Source organism: Vombatus ursinus, unplaced genomic scaffold (genome assembly GCF_900497805.2).
Source record: "Vombatus ursinus unplaced genomic scaffold, bare-nosed wombat genome assembly UNPS02014335.1, whole genome shotgun sequence".
NCBI classification, from domain to species: domain Eukaryota; kingdom Metazoa; phylum Chordata; class Mammalia; order Diprotodontia; family Vombatidae; genus Vombatus; species Vombatus ursinus.
The window spans coordinates 51,520-75,288 of record NW_020954113.1 but is presented as its reverse complement, the minus strand read 5'-3'; the positions used below and the strand labels follow the sequence as shown (position 1 = coordinate 75,288).

The 23,769-nt window shown below is 36.1% G+C and overlaps 1 protein-coding gene across 1 annotated transcript in view; it reads right to left on the bottom strand.

The window, feature by feature from the left end:
* Positions 1-392: 392 nt before the first annotated feature.
* The window catches only part of SLC24A5 (solute carrier family 24 member 5), a 26,356-nt gene continuing 2,979 nt past the window's right edge, over positions 393-23,769 (bottom strand). The window contains exons 2-9 of the mRNA XM_027860922.1: positions 23,318-23,497; positions 8,569-8,652; positions 8,352-8,455; positions 7,902-8,002; positions 5,915-6,189; positions 2,814-3,020; positions 1,214-1,315; positions 393-734 (exon numbers count right to left, since the gene is read on the bottom strand). Of these exons, the coding sequence (XP_027716723.1) occupies positions 412-734; positions 1,214-1,315; positions 2,814-3,020; positions 5,915-6,189; positions 7,902-8,002; positions 8,352-8,455; positions 8,569-8,652; positions 23,318-23,497 (1,376 nt within the window). The 3' untranslated portion in view covers positions 393-411. The remainder of the gene's footprint in view (positions 735-1,213; positions 1,316-2,813; positions 3,021-5,914; positions 6,190-7,901; positions 8,003-8,351; positions 8,456-8,568; positions 8,653-23,317; positions 23,498-23,769) is intronic.

The window sequence follows — 23,769 nt, the reverse complement described above, 5'->3', positions numbered from 1 at the left end:
GTCATTCAGTTTAAATGAATGGTTATACTGTTTTTAATGAGATAAGCCATTTACCCATTGTTACTTTCAATACTGCATAGTGGGATTTGTTTAGTGTTCAAATTTCCCCAGCTTGTACCTACTTTATTGTAATGTAAAAAATAGATGTTTTTCCAGAACTTCAGTTTTCTATATGCGTTGTAGTCATACTTTAACTTGAAAGGGCTCAGATAAATTAGGTTGTGGTTTTTTTTGTTTAAAATTAGTTTTATGCCATGGTGCAGAATTACTGTAAATAAGTTTTTCAGCCTAGAGGGAGTTTGGGATGTTTTTTATTTGATTAAATGAAATGGCTACTTCCTGCTCCCCACCCCCACATCCTTACACCTCTGTCCCAAATAGGTCATTTTATCCCTGTAACACTAGTAAAGATCAGTCTCCACAGCCCCTTATTTTATTGTTTCCTATAATTCCAAGTTCATAGAGAACTGATAATGTAGCAAGCACCAAGTACATTACTAGACAAACTATCCCCAACTTCTTGTCTAGTTTCCAGCCATTCAAGTGAACAGCTAGAAAAAGAAAAACAATGGAAAGAATGAGAGAAATAGCTGTGTATGTCAATCCACTGCTGTTGACTTTGACAGGAGCCAATGTATTTGTGAATGCAGTTTGAATAAACCATGGAGCACCTAAACACAACATATCAAACACATTGGATCCTATAATGTTAGACATAGCCATGTCTCCTCTACCTGCAAAAGAAAAGAGTACATTGTTGAAATGTGCACATTAAGTTAACATTTTATTAATAAGCTGCTTCATCAGTTACACTGGATACCTTTTTTTCTGTTTTGGAAAACTTGTTTTAGAGCAGAATTCTTACTGAATTTGTATATGCTCATTTGTTTTTAGTTAGTATTTAAAGACTTACCATTTATTTATCAAATAGTAATTATCTTTATTTATTAAACCATTTTCGTAGACTATGTAGATTACTTGTTTTTAATTTTAATTTAACATGTTTAAGCTTTAATAAGTTTTTCAGGTGAATTTAATTCTTTACAATTCAGGTTTAGTGAACTTAAGCTGCTAAAATTGTCATTTTTCTTTCTCTTGATTTGCTTTGTTCAGTGAAGTATATTGAGGAAGTGAACTATTTTTACAAATGTCTTTTCCCTGTGTATGTGAGCCAGTTTAAGGATTGGGCATAAAAACCTGAACTAGTTCTTACCTTTTCTTGCAACCAACACACTTGCAACAGTGTCTGGTATGCTAGTTCCTGCTGCTAATAACGTAAGGCCCATTACTGTATCTGGAATTTCCAGTGTTTCTCCTATGAGTGACAAAATATTGATAAGTAAAAAAACTCATGGTGGTTTTAGTCACCAGTTTGTTCATTAACTATTTTGTAAAGAAACTTTTCCCTGGACAAAACTATTTAAGTTGCAACACTACTTTGTGCTCAGTCATATATTCAGCAAGTACTATTTAACAGAGAGTTTGGAAATTTTATGGACTTTTAGATCACACTGTTTAGGATGTTTATCAGCTGGAATTCTACTACTGAGTGATTATTCACTTTTCTTGTGCCCTGACAGAAGTTGTGGATGGCATTCATTATTAGAGACCTTTATTTTAATCTGAGGCTGTAGCCTTTAAAAATAAACATCCTATGAAAACCACTTTTTTTCTTTAGATAATTTTGGTATCATTGTAGTTTTAGTCAAGAATTCTTGACAGCTGTTTCTAAGCTATACAAATATAATTCTTTTGTTATTTAAGCAATTTTAAAGTGAGTTTCTAAAAAAAGTCATAATTAAATAATGAACTCTATGTAATGTACTCTTTGGGAAAGCATGTAAACTCCCCAACAGAGAAGAAATAGGGCTCTATTAAAGTCTTCCTAATGCGAGGTCCAAATTTTTTTATATTCCTGTAAATTTTGATGTTAGCTAATGATTAGTTTTTCAGAGATGTAATAGTTCTAGGAAAGGAACTGGAGGGAAGTAGTTACTGTAAGAATTGCTTCTTTTGTGTTACTTTGAATGAAAACTTGCTTTAGAACCATTTTTTTCTTGTGTATGATGCCAATTAAAACAGTTTAACTAGAAATCTAGTTTGTTTATTGGAAGCTCATATGTTTATGTTGGAATCAATTTGTTACCATTCACTCATTTCTTATCGCCATCTTTTACGTGTTCCTTTTTGTATTTTGGTAAAGCTACTCTTAGTTCTTATGTTTGTGAACTTGGGGACTCTGATATGGCATATTTGATAAATTCTGTTGCCCTGACTGCTGGCAATTCTAAAATTCTTCCTGTGAACTAATACACTGGCCTAAACCCTACATAATCTTTGAGAAAGATACCATTTCCCAATATACTGCCCTCTCCTTAGTAATAGTGTTGAAAAGGAACTTGGCATAGAGAGTCTCTTTTGGACCCTATCCAAGGGAATTGAGTTACTGGAGTAACAGACCATATCCTGAAGTGGGCCTACAGGGTAGAACCCTACAGACTGTTACAGTGAGATGGCAGTACTTGGATAGTGACATTGTTATTAACATTTAGTCATAAATCCTAGTAAATAACATTAAACTTTATCTTTGCTGAAGTAGTAAACATTTCACTAAGCTACCTCTAATGAACATAAAGTCTTTGTTCGTACATTAAATGGAGCTAAAACTTAGCAGACCTGGATAGCCTTGGATAAATCATCCAATCTAAATGTGCTGGGTTTCAGTGTCCTCATCTGTAAATGAGCAGAGATAAACTGTAAAATCTCTTTCAGTTCTAATGTTTAAGTCTGAATTGCATACTGAGGATACATACCAGTTACTGTGACCATCCAAACAAGAACATAAGTAAATGCAGAAATCCATATTGCAGCCATGAAAAAGGTTATCATGAAGCAGTTTTTCCAAAACTTTCTTCTGCAGTCTGGTGTAGTTAGGAAAAGTAATGTAACAATAGGCAGAGTTAGCACCCAAAAAATTCTTTTGAAGTCAGCCTCAGGCATGCTGAAAACACTTGGAGGGTCTGTTGCAAAGGAAAAGTTAAAATTATGTGAATTTCCTCAGCCAGTTAAATTGGAAATGTACATTAAGAAAGCCATGTTGCTGTAAGTAAGTTAAAACTTAGGGACAGAACACATTAAACACTGAATACCAAATTACTGATATTTTTGGCACAAATAATTCAACTTATAGAGGAAGACAAAATAATCAAGCAGGCCTTGCTCCTATTCTTTGGTTTTTTATCCTCTGAAACATGTAAGGAAAATTATTTATTATATTATCATATATAATAAAGGAGGTTAATCAACTCTCAAGTATCTTCATGTGAATTTTCTGCAATCATTTTTTTCTTAGATTAGTTTTTTTTCTACCATCTGGCATAGCACTGGGCTCATGTATATAAGACAAGAGATTCCACAGCTGTAAGGGACCTCAAAGATAATCCAGTACAGTTCTTCTATTGGATAAATAAATAGACTGAGAACCTAGGAGATTGTAATTTAGCCGAAGTTACACATGTAGGAAGTAGAAGGACCAAGATTCTAACTCAGATTCTTTAACTTCCAAGTTAGTGACTTAGGACCTAGCAGCTGATGGCCTAATTTTAATAATCTAAAGAAAACAGGCTTTAAATAAGTTGTTTAAAGAAAGTCATTACGTTCCAAAGGCTATTGTAAAAGAATTTTTGTATTTACTTGCGCAATCATCTCCCATGGCTTAGATAATTGAGAGTTGGTTAATTCTAAGAGATAATCTTAAGAAAACATCTCTTATGTTAGTTTGTAAACTGTGAACGTTACTCAAGTAACTTGTTTCTTCCAAGCAGTGATAATTGTGCTCTGACTAAAAATGGAAGTTGTGTGACATTTACAACAATTTGTACACATATCTATTAGGACCAGATAGAATTATAATGTACTTTTAAAAGTCATTGTAAGGATCTCAGTGCTGTGACAACAGAAGAGGCAGTATGACCTAATTGAGTTGTGTCAAGCTCAAATAGAAACAGGGGCCACTAAATCATAGATAAAGATTCCAGATGTCTGCATATTGACTTGGTTTTGAAATGTAATATCTATGTCTTACTATATTTTATTTTTATTTTGGTAAATATTTCCCATTTACACTTTAATCTGGTGCAGGTCATACCTGATAGTGTTGTAGGCTGCATATTTGACATCTCTGACTTAATGGATAGGTGGCTAGTTATAGAGATGTAGGTTCAAGTCCTACCATGGAGAAATATTGGTTCTGTGACCAAGCTCACATCACTTCACTTTTCAGTGCCCCAAGCTCTTAGCTTAGCACTTAGCTGTACCAAGTTATAGACAAGTTTCCAATCTGCACTGGAAAAGAGAATTTTCACATCTAGGGAAATCACAAGTCTTGGTTCTACCCCCATTCCCCTCAAAAAAGCAGCTCATTTTAATTAATTTTCAGTATGATTAAGTTCTACATGAACTAGCCAATCAATTCCACTATAGTGTAGTGACCTTTAGGTGTATCCTATTTATTCCAGTAAAACAGGAATTTGCACATTACTCCCCCCAAAGAAGTGGAATGATGGGCTTCATTTTTTATTGAAAAATAAAACCGTAAAAGATCTCTTATTGGAATCCAAAATAATTGAAGCAGATGATAAACCTCAAAACTAAGAACAGTATTTTGGAGGGACTTTCCCCCAGTTTGGAGTTTTTTAAAAGCTTAACTTTTAGTCTTGTTATATAATGAGGTACCCATATAAGAACTTAAAACATTTTATAGGTTCTTATACATGTTTTTCCACTTTGCACATTTTAAAAATTAAAGTTAAATTGGAATCTAGTTCTTAATGCCTAATCTCATATTTAAATCACTTAAAACAAAAACAATCAAAAACCTGTCTCTTGCCTCTCATTTGGCCAAGTTCTGCCGATTTTTACCAGTGAACCTATGAAGTGTATTTCTGATTGACTTCTTTACTTTCCCAGTGTTGGCATTTTAATTCAGGCCTTCATTACTTTGGGCTTGTACTACTTGCAGTAACCCCCTCATTGTTCTTCATGTTCTAATTGATTCCAAAACAGTTACTGATCATATTACTAGGTTCACAAACATCCAATGAAATCCCCGAGCCTACAGAATTAAGGTCAGCCTCAGTCTAGTAGTCTGGGACCCCCTCCATGTTCAACTCTAATATCGCTTTCATGTCTTATTTCTTAGTCTTTGCTTCTACACTGCTACACTCCACTCAACCCAAGTTACTTTCTATCCCATGAAAGTATTTTCCCCTTTCCCACCTGTCTTTACTCATTCCATTCCCTTAATTTGAGAATCTTTCTCTGCCCTCAGCATCTTACAGGCTGTATTCTGAATCCTTTAATACCCAACTCAAATGACACTTCTTTCCTGAAGCCTTCCAGGATTCCCACACAAAGATATGATCTCTAAATTAGTGTTTTGTTTTGTATCCCTCATTTTAAAGTATTCTTCATCTTGGTTGTAGTTAATCTATGTACTTGTCATCTCCTCTGCTAGGTTTTAAACTCTTTAAGAGCAGGGAATATGTCTTCTTTATCTTTATTGTCCCCATAGCATAAAAAATCAGTCCTCAGCCAGATTATTCAGCTTTTAATTCTACTCTGTCTATTGACTCAATAAGTAGTTCCAAAGATAACTACAAGGGAATTTAAATATAATTCATATTTATGTATTATATTGATGAAAAGAATACACTCCAGTGGTTCTTTGAGTAACCAATCTTGTGCCATTATATTATAATTACCAACAAAAACTTACTGAATGAACTTGGTCATTTGATGTGAATGAATACATAAACATCCTGTTCAGATTACATTTTGAAATCACTTCTAATAAGCTTATACAGTGAATAGGTTAATAAGATTGATGGGGGGCGAGTAGGAGGGCACTTCTTACCTTCAGAAACTTCATTAAATCCTTGCAAACTTATAGACAACTGTGAGTAATCAGAGTCTTCATGAAATATTCCACTATCAGTTCTTGATTGTCGGCGGATGAGTGGTCGATCTTCCCACCCCATCAATGACTCTTCAGCTTGTCCTTCGATAGCTTTAGCAAAACAGGTACAACAGGGACTGCATTTCTTCATGATATATTGATTAATTTTAATGTCAAAACACAGCACCAAAATATACGCTCCATATATCAAAAGTAGCACAGTTCCTTCATACCTATGGAACAAAGAAGGTTGTGGCCTATTTTTACATTATTTAAATAACTGGTTTAAAGATATAATTGATGACATTCAAGAAATAACCCATTAATTTTTGGTTTGTTTAGAATTGTGTTTCTTATATAAGCAAAATATGGTAATGTCTAGAAATATATTAAAATGAATATGTTTATGTCACAAGCACTAGTGAATTAGTGAAAACTGCTCAATCAATATTTATTATACACTTTGTGTCAAACACAGCGTGTGCTAGGCATTAGAGATAAAAATTTTTAAAAAATGAAACAATCCCTACTTTCAAGGAGCAAGGGGAGACAACATTTTTATATGTAAATATATAGAGAATAAATACAAAATAAAAGTAAGCTAGGGAATGAGAATGGGTGCTAGCATCAGGAAAATCAAGAAAGGCTTCATTGTAGAAGGTGGTGCTTCAATTGTATCTTGAAGGAAGTGAGACAAAAGTGAGGAGGGAGTGCATACCTGGAATGAGGATTAGATGGTGCAAAGATATAGACATAGGAGATGGAGTGTGCTGTATGTGAGAAACAGAAGGGCACATTGGTTGGCCCATAGGCTAGATTTAGGGGAGTAATGTATAATGAGGCTGGAAAAATAGGTTAGGACCAGATTGTGAAGGGTTAAAAAAAAAATCAAAGGAGTTTCTATTTTATCCTAGAGGCAATAGTGAGCCACTAGAATTTATTAAGTAATGGAGTCACATGGTTAGATCTGCAAGTCAGGAAAATTACTGGCAGTAGTATGAAGAATGGTTTAGAGAGGTGAGGGGCTTGAAGCAGGGTGACTAATTAGGAAGCTACGGTGATATTCTATCTATATGAGAGATGGTGAAGCTGAACTAAGATAGTAGCTCTTTGAGTAGACAGAAGGGACCAAATATGACATATTGTAGAGATAGGAATGCCCAGATGGGACAAGTGATTGAATATATGGATTGAGCTAGCCTGAGGAAATGAGGTTATGAACCTACAGGGTTAGAAAAATGGTGCTGTGTTTGACACAAATACGTAAGTTTGGAAGTAGGGCGGGGTTTTTGTGGGAGGCAAGGAGGGAATGGGTTCTGTTTTGAACATGTTGATTTTTAAATCCTACAGGACTTCAAATTTGAGATGTCCAGTAGACAGTTGATGATACGGGACTAAAACTCAGGAACTAGACTAACTTAAAGCTACCCTTAGACTTTTGAGACATGGTATATAGATCTGTGAGCCATCTGCTTAGAGATGATAATTAAACCCAGGGGAGTAATGAAGTCACTGAGAGGCAGATTGTTGAGAGAAGAGATGCTCTAAATGTTAAGGTACACAGATTCACTTTTCACCCACTTCCCTGATTAAATTTAAGTTAAATTTAATTGTGATAAAAGTTGTACTTCAATTGCCATAGGACTTTTCCTACTTTCCACATGCCCCTGACATGGGCATGTAAAGAGAAAGAAGAGTGGCCCCAGAGGGAAAAAAATAAAGACTTTCATGAGGTGATAGGAAATGAAGCAAAAGGAACAGCTCTCTTGGACACCACAGGGGGTCAGGAAGACAGCAGTGAAATGAGCCTGAGCACAGAACATTGAGAGGCGATATGAAGAATAATATTCCAGGTTAAAGAAAACAGCTGTTTCTTTTTCATTTGGCAGGATCTCTTTCCACTGACTCCCTTGACCATAACTTTTAATGGTTTTTGTTGTCTTACCAATAAACTTGATTGTCAAATATTATGCCAAGAACTGCTGCTATACTGATTGCATATGCCACACAATCTCTAAACATGGGCCAACAAGATATCTTTGAAACCTGTAACATAAAAAAAATTGATTTACTGTTTCCATTATAATAGTGACTTTTTTTCATCAGATGATATGCCCATTCTATTTATATATTTGTAGTTAAATGTTAACTCTGAGAAAATTATTCCAGTAGGAATTGTATAGAAAAAAAATATTTTGTTATCCACACTGATTTTCAGAAATTGGACTAAAGCTTTTGGTGGGTTAATTGATATATTCTTTTATTGTTAAGTAATAAATTTGATTGTACTTATTAAATGCATTTTGTGGCTTTGTCCCTGCATCTTAAAAAGTTTATAATTTCTTCATTTGAAAAGATGATCAGTTGTGCTATTATTGAGAGTTTCCTTCCATACCACATTAGAGAGCAACCCACAAGCTGCACAGATGCCGAGGAGATTATAAATTGCAGATCCAAGGATGGTGCTAATTCCAATATCTCCCTTGGTGACAAATACTCCTAGGAGCAATACAGTAACTGAGTTAGTAGTTGAATCTGAAAGAAGGGGGGGAAAAGGTTCTAAGACCCAAATGATTTATTTGAAGCAGCAAGGTAAAACAAACTGGATTTACCTAGAAAAGCAGTAACTAATTCAGGGGCTGAGCTGCCTGCTGCCATGAAAGTTGCTCCTGCGACATCTTGAGACAAGCCAAGACCTGAAGACACATGAAATGATTGTTACTTTCATAGTGACAGAGAAACAAGATGGATGTGACTTCTTAACAAAAAGAAATAAGCTTTCATAGAAACAGCTCCCCACTGCATCATGTAAGAACTTATTTAATTATTGAATGAGTTAGAAAATGGAATTCATGGAGTAATGAAATGAAAAGGGAGGAAATACTACTTTATTTTAGGATGTTCTAATGCAAGAATTCTTAACCATTTTTTGGTATCATGGACCCTTTTTGGAAGTAGGGTGAAGCCTATGGACCCTTTCTCAGAATTTTATTTTAAAATTGAGAGAAATACTAAATTTCAGTTAGAGGTTAGTGAAAATAGAGATGTATGGTTTGTTTTTTTCCCCATCCAAGTTCGCAGACCCCCAGAAATCTATTTCAGGTTAAGAACCCCTGGTCTAATGGCCATTGGAGTTGGAATGAGACCCTAGATTTGAGTCCCACCTCTTATAGTTATTGACTGTGACCCTGAAGCAATTTTCTTCGCATTTCTGAAACCTGTTTTCTAATTTGTAAAGTGGGGGTGACAGTCATGCCCTGACTACCTTTCCGGGGTTGTTATCAGGAGAAAAAAAAAAACTTCAGGAACCTTTAAGTGATATAAAAATGTGAGGTTTATTTGTTTTTTAGAAGACCATTTGTTGAATATTGCAGAAAGGGAGGAGGAGACGGGGGCCTGGTGAGAGCCCAAGAATTACAGGAGGTAGGGTAGTGGAATGGAATTTGTGTCCAAATTGGATTCAGAAGATAACGGGTGTGAGGCCCATATTGGCTCCATCCTACTCACGTGGCCTTACTAGTTCTGTGACCGTCTAACTTCTGTTAGCCTCCATTTTTTCATTCGTCAATTGAGAATAGAAGCTATCTCAGTATTGCTGTGAGAGTCAGGTGAGAGTATCTGTGTAAAGTGCTTTCCTCGTCTGTAAGATGAAGCCGGACTACATGGCCTTAGAGTTCCAGGCTCTGAGTCTATGATCCTCTATCCTAATTCACATAAGAAGAACACGTAACTAATTAATAGGGAAGCCCAGTCCGCAAGGCTTTCTAACAAACGTCATCGCTTCTCTGACTGTTATTAATATTGTTACTGTTAGGTCCTCCACCAAAACAGACTGGCAACGCATCTGTAACTTAGAGTCTTAGACAATCGCCTGGAGCGCTGAGAGACTTGTCCGTGTTCACTTAGTCAGAGTCACTTGTCAAGGGCAAGACTTTTGAACCATGGTCTTCGGCGCTCCAAAATTAGTCTTCTATAGCCTATTTAGCTTGTGCTTAATTTCCTAGTAGGTAAAATTGCACGAAGATATAGGAGCAAGTATCCCTTTAGTTACTGAGGCTAACAAGTATTGGCAAAACACATCTCTTTAAAACTATTTCCAGACAGCAAGGTGGAGCAGTGGATAAGGTGCTGGCCCTGGAATCAGGAGGACCTGAATTAAAATCTAACTTCAGGAACTTACTAGCTGTGTGACCTTGGACAAGTCATTTAACTCTGCCTCAGTTTCTTCATTTGTAAAATGAGCTGGAGAAGGAAACAGCAAACCACTCCAGTATCTTTGCCAAGAAAACCCCGAATGGGGTCACTGAGAGTCATGCATGACCTAATCAACTGAACAACAACAAAAACTATTTACAGAATTTAATCAATTGATAATTTATTGATTTTGATCAGTATGTCACTCTTCTCCTTTCCTCAAATCACTCCAAGGTTTACCTAATATTTTAGCTTGGTTTTTCTATTTGAAGTTACAAAGAAAAACCATGTTGTTTCCACTTGCCCAGAGACACAAGAAACACTAATACTGTTTGGTAGCTTTCTATAGGTTAATGATAGCAATAGCATTTACATATATAGTGGGGCTGTGAGGTTTGCAAAGAGCTTAACATATCGTTCTATCCTCAGAACAACTCTGGGAAGTAGGTGCTACTTTTACCCACATTTTACAAATAAGGAAACTGAGGGAGATAGGGTAAGTGACTTGTAAAAGGTCACACAGCTACTAAGTGTCTGGGCTGGATTTGAACTCAAGTCTTGCACTACCTAACTGTAAGTGGTTGATTGCAGCGTGAAGAATGGGGTTAGCTTAGCATGCTAGCTAGCACTCAAAGGAACTGTAGTTTGCTTACAATGATGAGTAACCCAAACTGTAATGAACTCTTTGTATAAACAAATTCCTTGAACTCCCCTCATCTTGGACCATATTTTCCTGTTTTACCCTTAGATCTCATCCTGTTTCTTCTGGACCTCAAACACATCTTTAGACTCTGGTCCATATTTCCTGAATGTCTTGTGCCAGTTGCCCTGATAATTAACCTTATTTTCACTAAATGGACCTGAGTTCAAATCCCATGTCTTTTCTATACTACATGTATGATCTGGGACAGGGCACTTAACTTCTTGGTGTCATTCTCTCATCTATAAATGAGGTTTTGACTAGACAAGTTGCAAAGACGTTTCTAACTCCAAATCTATGACCTTTAAAGTAAAATATCAGTGCTATGGATTGTTCCACTTTGACCAGGTCATGGAAGGGTCTCAACCACAGCCTCTCTGGTCCAATGCAGTTAAGGGCAAACTGTGTGGGATAGTATATCTATAAGCCTGAATATTAAAACAATAAATGGTTTGTTACTTCATAAAACATACCCAGTCCAAGTGTGTTAAGTGACAGCAAATTATTAACCCTACTTGATTAATCAAGAGAGATTGAGAAGTATGTGCATATTCTAAGATTATTGTATTATCTTAAGATATTGAGCTATTGTTTTTCAAAATAATTTTGTTCTAGTAATAAAAAACCTGGAAAAAAAGTTAAAATGGGAAATAAGCAAAACAAATATATTCTTTCAAGTATTTTTCTTTCAAGTATCAGTATTTTTCATTTCCATTTTCAATTTCCATTTTTTATCCATTTCAAGTATGGACATATACATTTTTATACTTGCATGTTATTTCATTAACTTAAGTAGTAATAAGATTAGAGTTTTAAGTATATCTCTTGAGATATTTTTCAGCCTTTCCATTTGTTCAGATCAAAAGTCAAACCTAGAAATGACAAGAGAAAGACTACAGAAAAAGATAACTATACTGTGCTTTTAAAAGGCTGAGAAAATATGCTAATATAATCAGGAGGTAGATTAAAGGTTCTCATTGAGTAGATCTGATTTCCCTGGTAGATTTTTTGAGACAGTATGAACCTGGGGAAAGAAATTCCAGGCAGAGGAAACACGATGACCCTTAGCACAGAGGCAACAAGGTATAAAGCAATGAAGGGAATAATGAAAAATCCAGTTTGGAGTGTGGAGTACATCCATGTGGTTAACACTGAGAGTAAGGCTGGAAACATAAGTTAGGGAAGCCTTTGAATATCAGGCTATAACAATAACTAACATAACAGTACTTCAAGGTGTGCAAAGATACATACATACATCATCACATTTGATATAAGCTCAGGAGATAGGTACATTTCTTTATCCTCATTTTACAGATGAGGAAACCGAAGCTAAGAGAGATGTAAGTGTTTTGCCAAAAGTCACACAACTAGTGTGCTTGAGGCAGAATCTGGAGTCTGGTCTTTCTCAGACCAACACTCTCACCCACCTAAAGAGTTAAGTTTGTTTGTTGAGTAATTTTTTTTCCAGTCGTGTCCAACTCTTCATGACCGCATTTGGGGTTTTCCTGGAAAAGATACTGAAGTGATTTGCCATTTTCTTCTTCAAAAAAGTTAAGATATTCTATATTGGGAGCAGTGGTGGAAAAATCATCAAGGACTTATAGAGCTGGAAAAGTGAGAACAGATGCCCAGCTGAGTGTCGTGCTGGTGTTCACAAAATATTTAAAGAACTGGAGAAAGGCATCTCTTCAGTACATTGGGTAGATCCTCTATGGAGGATGTATAGAAAAATACAGAGAAGAATCATCAAGTCTGAAAAGGCATGGGTGATCCTGACCCAGAAGTGAAGGACTTGAGGTGTAAAATGAAACATACATTTTTGGACATGACCAATGTAAGAACTCATTTGGGTTGTAGATGCACATTCGTTACAAAAATTTCCTTTTTCTGTTTGTAGGGAGGTGGCTTCGGAGATAGGGGAGGACTAATAAAAGGGTTGCTTTAAAAAACAAAAGGGCTATAGAAATACTTTAAAATGTGCAAAAGAAAACAGAAGGAAATCCAGAAGGAAAAAGACAAGCAGGACAGCTTTGAAAGTTACGTGTTGGATTTATTAAACTCAAAGGAAAAGTGAGCTGTATATAATAGCTTCACATCTACATGTGTAATCCTCTCTGCTTTGCTTTGTATATGGAAATGCTTGTTTAACTTAGTGTTTGCTATGTCCAGATTTTTTTTAAAGCCACAAATGGCTTGTGGTTTACACCGCCCACATCTATGAGATGTTATAGGCATCTAATTATCAAATTATGTCACCAAGTAAAAGGCAGAGAGCCAGCTTCAGAGTTAGGGCCATCTGGGGTCAAGTGTTGCCTCTGACATACAGTCTGTGCAAATTATTTAATCTTTTAATGCACCAGGAGACTTGAAAACTATAAATTGTGGAGCAGAATCCAATCTAAATTAATTGAAGGAATTTCTTTATTGAGCTTTCGCTATACCAAAGAAAGCTCAGATCAGGTTCCCCTCCCCTGCCCTTCCCCCCTCAAAAAAAGTCATATTTGCAACTGCAAATTATGCATTTTCCTATGGGAGTAAAAAGGAAGGAGACTTAGTAGTACTGAATAATAATAATAATGGCTAACATTTTCATATAGTAACTACCACATTCCAGGTGATATGCTAAGCGCTTTAACAAATATCTCACTTGATCCTCACAATGATCCTGGGAGGTGGGTGCTGTTATTATTCTCATTTTATAGATGAGAAAACTGAAGCAAATACTGTTAACTTGCCCTGTGTTAAACAACTAGTAAGTGTCTGAGGGCTGTATTTGAACTGAGGACTTCCTAATTCCAAGCCTGGTGTCCTAACCACTATGCAATGTAGCTGCTGAATCTCAAATGATACTATGAAGCAGTAATTATTAAAACTATTTAGTGCTGGTTTTCAAAATAGATAAATTGATTACAAATTAAGGAAACAAGCCTCAGAGGCAATAGAACATAGTAACATAGAATTACATAAACCCAAAGACATCAATTACTGGGGAAAATACTCAACTATTCAAACAAAATGCTGGGGAAACTGGAAAGCAGTCTGCCAGAAATTAAGTTTTAAAACAATATCTCACACTACTTGAGACAATTAATTCCAAATGTATACATGACAAATATAAAAGGTCATATCATAAACAAGAGAGAAGAGAAAGTGATACCTTTCACAACTACAGATGGATGGAAAGAATTCTTAACTAAAGGGATGGAGATGATCATGGAAGATAACAGAATTACAATTACACAAAATTGGAAAGATTGTGCACAAACAAAATCAATGCAGTTAGAATTAAAACTTGAAAAAATCTTCATAGCAAATTTCTCTGATTAATATCTGATATCCACAATACATAGGGAATTCATACAAATACAGGACAAGGACCATTCCCCAACAGATAAATATTCAAAAGATATTACCCCTTGCAATGGAATATTACTGTACCATAAAAAATTATAGCAGGGATGGTTTCAGAGAAATCTGGGAAGATGTATGTGAAGTGAATCAGAGAGAAATGAGAAGAACCAGGAGAACAATTTATATAATAATGACATTATAAACACTTTGAAAGACTGAAGAACTCTGATCAATTCAATGACTAACTGGGATTGTAGGGAACTGATGATGAAGCATGTTACCCACATACTAGCAAAGATGATGGACCACAGACCTAAAATATGACATACATTTTCAGATATAGCCAATGTAGGAATTTATTTTTCTTGGCTATACATATTTGTTACAAAGGTTTAGTTTTCTTTCTTTTTTCTCAATAATGCAAAGGGAAAACATATATATGTGTTTTAATTGAAAACAAATTTTTAAAGTTGCCTTTATTTGCTATTCATTGTAATAGGCTTTGGGGATATGAACTCCAAGAGTGAAACAATCCTTACTTTCAAGGAGCTTACATTTTATTTGGAGAGAAAACATATACACATGTAAGTATAAACAGAATAAATGCAAATAAATGCATGGTAGTCAGGGAGGGAGATTACTAGTAGGCAGGAAATATTTCATGTTGAAAATGGTGCTTGAGTTGTATCTTGAAGTAGGAGAGAAATCCTGTGAGGCAGAGGTGAGGAGGGAGAGCATTCTAGGAATGAGGGATAATTGATACAAATATATGGGATACAGGAAACGGAGTGCCATGTGTGAGGAACAGAGAAAAGGTTGGTTTGGTGGATTCACAAACTGCAGGAATGCTATGAAGCTGAGTGTTGTATAATAATGAGACTGGATGATAGTAGCTTATACTTGATCCTAGAGGCAATAAGTAGCCACTGCTGTTTATTGAGTAGGGGAATTACACAGTCAGATCTGTGCTTCAGAAAAATCACTTTAGCAGCTGCAGGGATGATGGATCAGAGAAGGGACACATTTGAGGTAAGGAGTATAATAAGAAGATTATTTCAATAGTTCTGATGAGATCTTAAGTTAGGGCAATGGTCATGTAAGCAGAGAGAAGGAGACATATAAGAGCTATTATAGAGGTAGAAATGATATTTTTTTTCTTTTGACTGAATATTAGAATAAAGGACAAGTAAAAGGATTCAAAAGAAACTCTGAGGTTGTAATCCTGAGGCTAGAAGGATGGTGGTGCCCTCAACAGAAATAGGGAATTTTGGAAGAAGGGTAGGAGTAGAGGAGATAATGAATTCTGTTGAGGACATGTTGAGTCTGAGATGCCTCTAGGATATCCACTTTAAAATGTGAGCAGGTGGTAGAGAGACAGAGAGAGAGAAAGACAGACACAGAGAGAGACACAGAGAGACAGAGATCTAGAAGTTATCTATGTAGAGATGTTAAAAGAACCCAAATAGCATTTATGGCACACTCCTATTTTCAAAATCCTATTGATTTTTGTATCATTATCTTTTCCAAATACATTCTTTTCCCTTTCTCAACTTAAAGAGCCATTCCTTGTAACAAAGACTAAAAAAGAAAGAGAAAAAAAAAACCATTTCAACAAAGTGAACCCACATATTGACTGATATGTATATATGTGTATATATGTATCAACACAATCAGTCTATACAATGTTCCATATCCATAATCCTCAAACCTTGCGAATAAGAGAGGAAAGTATATTTTCTTATCTCTTTGGAGGACAAAATTATAGAATTCAATTGTTTTTAAAAAAGATGTTACCCTTTCAAATTTATCAAAAGCAGAAAAGAAAGCTGTCACCAACCATATTAAAAAAAATGTTCCAAATCATGAATAAGAGAAACACAAATTGAAAATGACTCTGAAATTATACCTCACATCTATCAGATATAAAAAGATGATAAAAAGAGAAAAATGGCAATTGTTGGAGGGGCTTTGGGAGGAAAGGCACACTAATGCACTTGTGATGGAGTTGCGAAAATATTTTGGAAAGCAATTTGGAACCGTACACCCAAAGTCACTAAACTGCACATGCCCTTCAACCAGCAATACCACAACTAGGCTTATATACCCTAAAAAGGTAAAAAAAAAAAGAAGACAGAAGGAAAAGAAACTTTTGAATAAAAATATGCATAGCAGCAGTTTTTGTTGTAGCAAAGAATTGAAGGCAAAGTAGATGGCCATCAGTTGGAGAATGGTTGAATGAATTACAGTATATGAATGTAAGACCATAAGAAATGATGAGATGGATAGGTTCAGAGAAACAGAACCAGGAGAAAAATTTATACAATTATATAATATAAAGGAAAGAAACTGAAAGACTTAAGATGAATGACTGATGAATATGATGACCAATCATGATTTTAGAAGACTGATGCTGAAGCCTCGCACTGCAGAGGTGCAGAATGACTCAGACATTTTTAGACGTCGCCAACGTACTGATTTCTTTTGCTTGACAATCTGCTTATTTGTTACAAGGGAAGGTTACTTTTTGATGGAGATATTCAGAGTTGGTAGATAACCATAGAGAAAAAAAGAAGAGAAAAGAAAAGTGGCAACCAAACATTAAAATAATACAGATGATAGAGTAGAAGAAAGTTCAGAAGGTGACAAGGCAGGGCAGTTGTGTTGTCACTGTATAAGTTTTATTGTGCACCTTAAAAAAAAGATATGTGGTATGTATTACACATTCACAGCTTCATATATAGTCCTCTTTTCTGCTCTTCTTTGTATATTAAAATGTTCATGTTTGTAAAGTTTCTAATAAAAAAAAGAAATTTAAAAAAACCCTCAATATTCAAACTTCGGGAGTCTACTATAGACACTTCCATATGGAGAGATGGTTGCATTCATACAATCACAGAATCTCAAAAGTTAAGGAACCCCTGGTCTTTATTTCAACCAGTACCTGAATGGAGATATCCTCAACAATATTCACAGGTGGTCATTAAACCTCCTCTAATAGACTTCCAGGGATAGAGAATTCACTTTCTCCTGAGACAGGATACTTCCCTTTCACACGGTTCTCATTTTGGGGAAGCTTTTCCTGATTTTGAGTCAAAATCTACTTTTTAGCACTTTTTACCCATTACTTCTAGTTCTACTCTCTAGGGACAAACCAAGCACGTTTTATTCCTCTTCCATGTGATAGCTCTTCAAACACTGGAAGAAAACTAAAATGTTCTTTTGTTTTGTCATGGTGTCTGCCTGACTACACACACTTCTCATTCATTGTCCTTGGAGAAAAACACCTCTGAACAAGTAACAGGAGAGCCTGGGGAAATCTCAGGATTCACAATTTTAGTGCTACAAATAATCTTATAGATCATCTGACCATTGTTCCTGTGGTCTCATTTGACAGGTGAGGAAACCGAGGGCTAGAGGAGCAAAGTGATTAGTCCAAGGTCATACGGAAACTCAGTGTCAGAGTTGGGACTAAGTACCCAGGTCTTCTGAACCTCCATTCTATGATGCTATACTGCTACTATCAGCTAAGGTTTTCTGAATCTTCCTGGAGATTCAGCTCCATTGGTTGATGACCCTGATCTAGAAATAGGCCAGGAGAATCCAGATCTCTTGACTGTGAGTTCTATCCTCTTGTCTTTGCCACATGAGATCCCAGAAAATTCTGGAGAGCTGATCAACTTGGTCATATTGGATAACAATGTATTGTTGTTGGTCCTTTGTTTTTGAAGACCAGTGACATCACGGGGTGATGCCTTGACTAGTGGGTGAATTGGATTTAAGCAAGGCAGAGTTGCACAAAGTCATCAACCTCACTCTCTCTTCCAGAGTCATTGAAGTCTAATGGAAAGACAAAAGTCAGGATGATTAGTGAGTGGATGACTTTGGCATCTTTGATGTCTGACTAAGCTCTAAGTGCTCCCAAGCATCTGCTTTAGCTACCTTCATGGAAGTTGGAACAAATTGTTCTTATCTGCCCATTCCAAGAGGAGAAATCTTCACATGCTTGGGGTAGACATTTCCCTAATTCACTGAAAGTTTGAGGTCAGTCAGTTACCCTCAACCTAGCTCAGTCCATCTGCTGAAATGGTTTTACTGGGGTGTGGCCACTTCACATGCTACAACTTTTTGGAGCCACAGATGAGAGTTGGATGAATTAAATGAACACCAAAGGTGGATGAACAGCCCTGAAAAGCAAACCCTCACACCACAAGTGCTAGTCCTCCCTAAATACCCCCTATACCCCATGGCAGCATATACACTCTACCCAATGACATCACATCACATTAGAAGTAAAGGAGCTTAATGAAGATCAAGAAAATTCCCAACTAGAAATAACATAGAAAAGTGAAAATCAAAATCAAAATGAGTACACCAGAAGCGAGGTCTATCTTCGTCCATTGCTGGCTATGAAATAATGTGCTTTGTTCTTAGTAACTGGCCCTGGTCCTTTAGATAAATATATTCCTGAAGGTGGGAAAGGATCATTCCTCAGGCTATAACACCTTCTGAATAGAAATTATTCTCTTGACAGTCTTGAATTTCCTTCAAGAGAGAGTAAGAAAAAAAGAGAGAGAGAAAGGAAGAAGCCTATTGCTATCTTTTGAACCTTGCTTTAATTGGAGGTGGAAGGACCACTTCTATGCAGAGGTGTGGGGCATGCTTCATTATCAGTCCAGTCATGATTACTCACTGCATTTATCAAAATTCTCTCCTTTTTATTATTGTGGTCATCCTATAAATTGTTCTCCTGGTTCTGCTCACTTCACTCTCTGTAAGAGAAAGTTCACCCAATTTTCCATTGGACATATTTATATAGAAATGAATATGTCTAACTTGATAGATATGTCAATAAGCTATAACGTATTAGGACTCTAAGTCTATGACATAAACTCTACTGTCTTTGAATTCTGGAAAGCATTGGTTTCTGTTTTCTTAAAACTTCTTGAAACACTGAGCTCTACCTTGGCTTAGCATAACAGATTAATTGTTCTGTTTTTCTGTATCTCTAATGAAATAATGAATTTATTTTCATTATTATTTTGTATTCACTGTGTTTGGTATCCTCTTTGAGGTGTGATTTTAAGGTAATTCAACTGATTTTTTTAAACATATACAAACATATAAGAATTTATACATCTAAATAAGTATTGTCTCTTTCAAAGTAGTCATTTGGGGAGGCTGTATGCTTAGTCCAATTACTTAAAAGAAATACTAATTATTTCAAAGGAACAGCGTTAGGTAATGTTAAGAGTGCTAGCCTCAGAGTTGAGAGAAATCTAGATTCAGATCCCACTTCTGACACTGTCTTAGTGACCATGAGTATGTTATTTAATCTCACTCAACCTTAGTTTCCTCATCTGTGAAATGGGGACAAGAATAGTTACAATTCTTATTTCGTTGGGTTAGTAGTTATGAGAATCAAATGAGATGGTTTATGTAAAGCACTTTCAAACTTTAAAGTGCTTTGAGAATTGCCTTCAGAACCTTTGATGTACTTTTTAAAAATATGCTGAATTCTTGAGAACAAGTTTGAATTTGGGAGCTAGCCAAAAGCCATGTAGAGTGAAATCTGGTGATCAAGCATGGGAATGCTGTTTATAGGCCAAAAATAGATAAAAACACAAGATGTGATTATAAAGAAGTGAAATGGGTTTTCTTATGTGATTTGTCAGCTGCCTCTTAAGACCATTCTCATGCTTGTTAAAAATCCAGTTTCATTACTTTGCAGTCTGATTTTATAAATTTGTTTGTCTGAACCATCATACACACCAGAATCTAAGAGTCATGGATACAAAGGAAAAGGACTCCCCCACCTCCAAATCTAAGAGCTATTAGAATTGTTTTGGACTTTTACTTGAACTTGAACCATTTTCCCATTTGCTAAAGTGAAAACAATATTATAAGGATTTGTTCTTTATGTTGTTCGTTCCATAGTATTTGGTGCATACTGCTAGTAGTATATTGGACCCCCAGGCTGTCTGCTTGCTCTCTTGGCTCAACTGCACATCCAGTCTGACTCTGCATCACTAGCCTTTCCCTCTCTGCCCCTTACATTGCCTTCCAAGCCCACGCCTACCCCATTAGCCTGTATTCTGTACCTACTAACTCTTTCAGCTCAATTAGTTAGAATGTACTGAGAGGTCATTGTGCCCTGTGTAAAATTAGAGGTCATCCGAGGGAATCTCAATCAAGCTGAAAGAGAATAGATAGAAAAGAAAGGAGATGAGAGAAGCTCTTAAGTGGAGGATGAATGTCCTCATGGCAGGGAGAAACTACTATTCTTAGTCTCTTGGTTCTTCAGAAAGGCTTATCTTTTGCAAATTTCACAAGGATGATCAATAACCAAACAATTCATCCAGAGTCTAAGCTATCCAAATGTTATCCATGCCTACTCCCTTCTAATTTTATCAATGTGTAGCCAGTTCAGTTTAGAGTTAAAATCTGCATTTCCATCCTAGAAAACATGAAGACATCACTAAGCAGACAAGTCTAAATTATTTTCCTCTTTAAATTAAAAACATTTATATTAGATTTTTTAAATTAATGTTTTTGTTAAAACAATGAATTTGTCTTTAAAAGATTCAAGATAACATTATGGAATGGGAATTACTGTTTCTAATTATAGTCAGACAGAAAAAAAAAGGAATTCCATTATATACTAATATTCAAGCAGCATGTTTTATGGTAGTAAAGAGCCAGAAACAAGATGAGTGGCCAGCAGCTGGGAAATGGCTAAAAAAATTCTATGTGGTAGGACCAGGATTTCCCTGTTGCCCCAAAACAAGGGTTACTTTTCTTCCCCTAAAAGGCAATAAAACCATTCCTGGGACTTTACTGGCCTCTCTCAATCTTGATACAGCTTATTCATCACCTCAGGGCATAAAAAGTCCTACTCATGTGGAATTGGGGTCTCATTGGAATAGGAACTGATGCAGTGTGTTTTGGAAGACAAGGGTAACCTGCATGTGCCGGAGCAGTAAAAGAGACTTTTTGAGGAGTTTTCTGGAAATCTTGAGGAATATGTTTGTGTCACCTCTGTTGATTTGAGATCAAGGTAATGCATTTCACAATGAAATAGCATTTCATTTTATTTGTCTTAAACTTACCTTTTTTCTGATGACCCCTCAATTTTCTGCTTCCCCCTACCATGATTTGTACACTTTGATCACACCACCTCTCAGCTTTCATTTTCCAAGATGAAAGTTACTAATCTTTTTTGGGCTGTCTTCAAAACGTGGCAACCCTACCCCTCTTGGAATAGAACAGGGCTTTGCCATATATGCAATGTAGAAATGTGTTCAAGAAGGGAAATCTGCGAGAAGGTCCCAAGAAGATAGTGTAGAAATGTGACTATAATATAGGAGCAAAGATCTCTGTGTGGCTCTCTACACTTGGAAATCAGAGACTTTTGCATCCTAGAACCAGGGCTGACCCCAGAGGGCCTCTGATCAAGCCCCTCCTTTTAAAGATGAAGAAACTGAAGCCCCAGTGACCATAGTAACCAATAGGTTAAGTGAGAATGGCTGTAGTTTCTTCTTCTGGAAGAGAAAGAACCTGCTCTTTCCAGTGCCTAGGGCACAAAGCATTGTCCACAGTCAGCATCCAATAAATATCTCTTGATTGATACTTTACCTTTGAACTATTTCACTGCAAATTGAGAAACTGTTTGTCAAAAGGCTTATTTTTCCTTCTTTGCCTGTGACCAGGAGGAGGAGCCTCCTGGGTTGTCTCCACTAAGCATGGAGTTGTAATAGCCTAATTTTTTTTTGTTAAAATGATGTATTGAAGCAGCTCTCAAACTTTTTGGTCTCAGGACCCCTTTCAACTCTTAAACATTATTGGAGATCCCCCAAAGAGCTTGTGTGAGTTATATCCCTCAAAGGGTTTATGTGGGTTGCATTTATCAAAGTTTATTGTATTACACATTAAAATATCTTAGTATTATTATGAAAATAGATTTGGCTATATGGACCCTCTGAAAGGTTCTCAGAGACCCCCAGAGGTCCTTGAACCACACTTTGAGAACCACTGGTATAGTGGATAGAGTGGTGGACTTCAGTCAGGAAGACCTGGGTTTGAATCTTGCCTCTGTACTTATTAGCTGTTTGGTGTTGGGCAAATTACTTAACATCTTAATTGGATTTTCATTAGGGCATCAGGACATCACCTGTAAAATTAGGGGGCCTGATTCAATTACCTCTAAATCTACAATCTGATGATACCATTTGGTGTGATGGAAAGAACATTGGTTTTAGACTTAAAAGATTTATGTTTGAGACCCAGCTTTTTCACTTACTGGCTGTATGGCCATGGGAAAGTCATTCTACCTCTCTGAGCCTCAGTTTCCTCATCTGTAAAATGTGGATGATTTGTACCTCACAGTTGTGGAAGGAAGGTAATTTATAAACCTAAAAGCCATAGTATAACTAAAATAGATAGTTTTGTTCAAATAATTGTACAGGTTGTCAAATAAAAATGACCAATGCGTGTAAGTGTGTTTGCTTTTTTAAATGCCAGAACTGGTAACAGATTCACATCTCTTAAACCTCTCCTACTCACTTAGTCTCCCTCATAACCAAAGACATGCTTGAAAAAAAAGAATCTGGCCAGTTTAGCATCACTGAATAGCTGATATTTATATTGTTCCAAAATTTGCGGAGTACTTTATATACACAAATATATAAGCCTCACAACACTACCCTGAGGTGGGGAGTAGAGGTATTATTATACGCATTTTATGGATGAAGAGGATCAGACCCAAAGACTTGACCCATAGCTAGTGAAGTGTTAACGGTAAGATTCAAATCCAGATGTCCTTGCCATGGAGCCCAATGCTTGCTCTACTCATTTACCCCAAGCTGTCTTTAACATAGCACAGCTAATTGATCCATGGGAATATAGAATCCATGACACTGGTCATGCTGAGAAATGATGCTGTATTAACTAGCTGAGTTAACCAGCCATAGCTTATCTAAGCAGCTAGAAGTTCAGTAGTAGTAAATCTTAAACGTTATTGACCTCTGTGATATCCCCTGAGACCTGCTCAGATTCTCCAAAGCTTCTCCAAGACAGGGAACCCGAGCTCAGTTCAGATGGAAGAACTTCACACCACTTACATTCACTGATGACTTCCAGGGAAGGTAAGAAGTATTCATCACAAACAATCGATATGGCCATGAACATGTAAAGGATTATTAGGAAATAAATTATGATTCCTCCATCTATTTGCTCCTGTTTGGTAAAAAATCCTTCAGGAAACTCCGATGACGGAGCAAAGACACACTGGGTGTTGTTTTCTAAGAGAGGAAAACAAAAGACAAGAATGGTATATGTCAACTATATACCACTCATGAGCTTATGAAAAGATATTTGAACCTTTAAAAGAGATTTTTGTAAAAAGAAAAAGGTATAGAAATATAATGTTGATACTGTAAGTGAAAATAATGCATTTTATTGGTTTTGCTTATATATAATAATGCTCATGTCATGTTATATTATGTTTTATATTATATTAACTGAGATAGATAGATAGATAGATAGATAGATAGATAGATAGATAGATAGATAG